The sequence below is a fragment of the Gavialis gangeticus genome, unplaced genomic scaffold (assembly GCF_001723915.1).
Source record: "Gavialis gangeticus isolate Ggan-Ray unplaced genomic scaffold, GavGan_comp1, whole genome shotgun sequence".
Taxonomy (NCBI): Eukaryota; Metazoa; Chordata; order Crocodylia; family Gavialidae; genus Gavialis; species Gavialis gangeticus.
Window position 1 is genome coordinate 17,407,223 of NW_017729025.1, and position 3,061 is coordinate 17,410,283.

At 42.5% G+C, this 3,061-nt stretch overlaps 1 protein-coding gene across 3 annotated transcripts in view; it reads left to right on the plus strand.

Annotated features, from left to right (window-relative positions):
• The window catches only part of MTHFD1 (methylenetetrahydrofolate dehydrogenase, cyclohydrolase and formyltetrahydrofolate synthetase 1), an 83,589-nt gene that overhangs the window by 52,037 nt on the left and 28,491 nt on the right, over positions 1-3,061 (plus strand). For all 3 annotated transcript variants that reach the window (XM_019518448.1, XM_019518450.1, XM_019518449.1), the window contains 2 exons: positions 1,889-1,965; positions 2,700-2,840. In XM_019518448.1, coding sequence (XP_019373993.1) covers positions 1,889-1,965; positions 2,700-2,840 — 218 coding nt within the window. The remainder of the gene's footprint in view (positions 1-1,888; positions 1,966-2,699; positions 2,841-3,061) is intronic.

Consider the following 3,061-nt stretch of genomic DNA (forward strand, 5'->3'; position numbering starts at 1 on the left):
CCCCCCCCCCCCACCATGTGCTACAGCCCCACACAATGCCCCCTCTGCAGGGTGACAGGCCACCCTCCCCTCCCCTTGCCTTCCCTTCCCCCCGTGTGGCAGAGCACACCCTGGCCCCACCGCCTCCGTCCATCTGTCTGTCAGGAAGTCTCCAGGCCACGCACGTGCAGTTGGCCTGGAGCATTACAGAGAGACAGACACATAGTCGGAAGTGCCACGGCTTTTATTATATTAGAATACTTTTTTAATCACTCATGTGACCACTGGATTTTATTCATTTAGTAGTGAATTTTTTAAACCTGTCCTGAGTCGGTTTCCTTCATTCCTAATGGCTAGTGATTTTTGATTAGAGTGACTCTCTAAATTCAAATAAGATACTCTACCGGTAATAGCACCTGTGTACTCTGCAAACGCAGTACAGCTTAACAAGCATATTCTTTGTTTCTTGTTCCAGCATTAGTTGTGGGGGAAGATCCATCTGGCCTGTGAAGCTGGCTGGGTTTAGTTAATATTTTGCTAGAAAAAGCAAAGCAAAAAATGAGAAATGTTGGACTGATTTGTCTGGTTTGCTTTGCATCCAGGGAACGTCTCTCATTGGAAATGTAATATGAAATGTATCCTCAAACATCTGGCTCCCCTCCCATTATTGGACTAAATTATTTTATCAAATGGGCAAAGCTATGGAATATTTTAACTTGCACTCAGTTGGCTGGTCTGTAGCCAGGCCTGAATATTTCATGTGCCTAACTCCTTATGAATTATGACACTGAGGGGAAAAATACTGTCCCACACTAACGTAGTTGTGTCTGAGCATTTCATCATGCAAATCTGTTGTCCCTCATTTCTCTCACCTACTGATTTAACATTTTCCAATATCTTGCTGCTACTGTCTGAGGGTGATCAGAGAGCAATGGGGTTGATGGTATCTACTCACCTTTTGGAAAGAAGGACCACACTTGTGGTTAAGGTATGGGACAGGGACATAACTTTTTAATTCCTAGGTATGACACTGAGTCCTTGAGAAAGTTACTTAATCTCTCTGCTCCAATTTCATAACTATAATACAGGAGTAATGAGATTATTTCCATCTTTTTTGTTTTGTGCTCAAATTGTGAGCTTTGCAAAACAGGAACTCTGTTTGTACAACATGGCTTGATATGGTCTGCAACCTATAGGCTCTTAGATAATACACTTGAGAAGTAGTAGCAATTGGTACAGTTTCAGGGCCTCTGGATTACAGCATTAGCTTTCTAAATTTGTAGCGGCACTTCTCACTACTACCGCAGCTCTCGGTACTGTTCTAGTCCAGTAGTGCCCAACCTTATGGCCCACATGCTGAAAGAGTGATGGTTCACAGCTGGATCCTGTGGGCAGGGGTCAGTCTGTGGGCTGGATCAAACATGGGGTTGCCACGCAGAATTGGTTTGCAACCCCATGTGCTGGCCTAGCCTCATGCACCAGATCTGGACACAGGGAACATCTGTGCATGTGCTATGGGGGGCACTTTAACTGGAGCAGCTCTGAGAGCCACTCTAATTAAAGCATCCACAGCGTCATGTGTATTCGATTAATTGAGTGTGCTCCAACGTGTTCTAATTAGCATACATTGGGGCAGAGCTTCATCATGTGTATAGATGCCCAAAGTGATCCATCACTTGAGACTGTTATTCAGTTGGCAGGGCTCCCTGCAGGGTCAGAAATTTGATGGTGGGGAAGCAGTTGCAGCGTTAACTGCTGGGGCTTAGAGGCCAAATTTCCAGACCTGTGAGGAGCCTCCCAGGCCAGAGGTTGAACGGTACTGTCCTAGTCAGCATTCATAGGGAGATCATGGCCATATCATTAATGCATATAATTGGAAGCTTTGCATTATAACTTTGCTTTCTCGTAGTGCTGGATACAAATGACAGGTTCCTGAGGACAATCACTATCGGCCAGTCTCCAACAGAGAAAGGCTTCTCACGAACAGTAAGAGCTTCTTGCCCCTCAGGGTATTTAGTCCTTCAAAAAGCATGTGAGAGAAAACTGGTCCCTAAATAAAAATTGTATATTTTTACCTCTCCAAGCACTTCCTTTCTAAAGGTTTAACAAATGTGCCTTCTGCCTCCAGCCTATGAAAACAAAAGTAAGAAAATGTACAACACAGGGCACAGTTACAGTTCACCCCCACTCAACCACATATGGTCCCCCAAAATATTCTTCCCATAATGTTTGGTTTAATGGAAGTCTGGGATGATAAGTATCATGGTAACAAACCATGTGGGTATATGTTCATTAAACACAGCAGTAATCCTTTAGAGCAGCTCCAGACTCTTGCTGCTTATAGAAACTACTCAATTTTTCTTACACACCGCAGCATTCAGTAATAGATCAATCGTTAAGTTTAAAATGCAGAGTTTTTTAGTGGCATTAAACCTTATACTTTATTTCTTTTGATGGTAAATGATTTACGTGCTTGGAGAAGTATGATTTCTTGCCATGCCAACAGAATAAATACATTTTTTTTTATTATATTGCAAAAAAAAAAAAATCCTAATTCCACACTGAGTTTTAAGTGAAAAGTACTCTGCTTTGTAGCACTAGAGACTTGTTTCTTTTCAGATAATGAAAGGTTACTTCCAAGAATTAAGTGTGGGTAAAACTTCTGTTAGGAACCCTGATGGGTTCTCTTTATTCTTCATTTTTGTGCTCGTCTTTTCCAGGCCCAGTTTGACATCACAGTGGCAAGTGAAATCATGGCAGTCTTAGCGCTCACTGATGGGTTAGAGGATATGAGAAGACGACTGGGCAGAATGGTGGTAGCCTCTAGCAAGACAGGAGAGCCAGTTACTACGGATGATCTCGTAAGACTGCAGTTTAATTGCTACATATAGGCCTCTCATGTAAAATAATATGAAGATGATTCCACATAGAAGGGATCATAGGATATTACAAATTAAGAATGAAATCCTGACCCCATTGAAATCAGCTGAAGTTTGGCTTCATCAAGGCTGAGATTTCTTCTTGGCAAAAATGTTCCTTTTGTTGTCATAGTTTCATAGATTTAGGGTCGGAAGGGACCTAG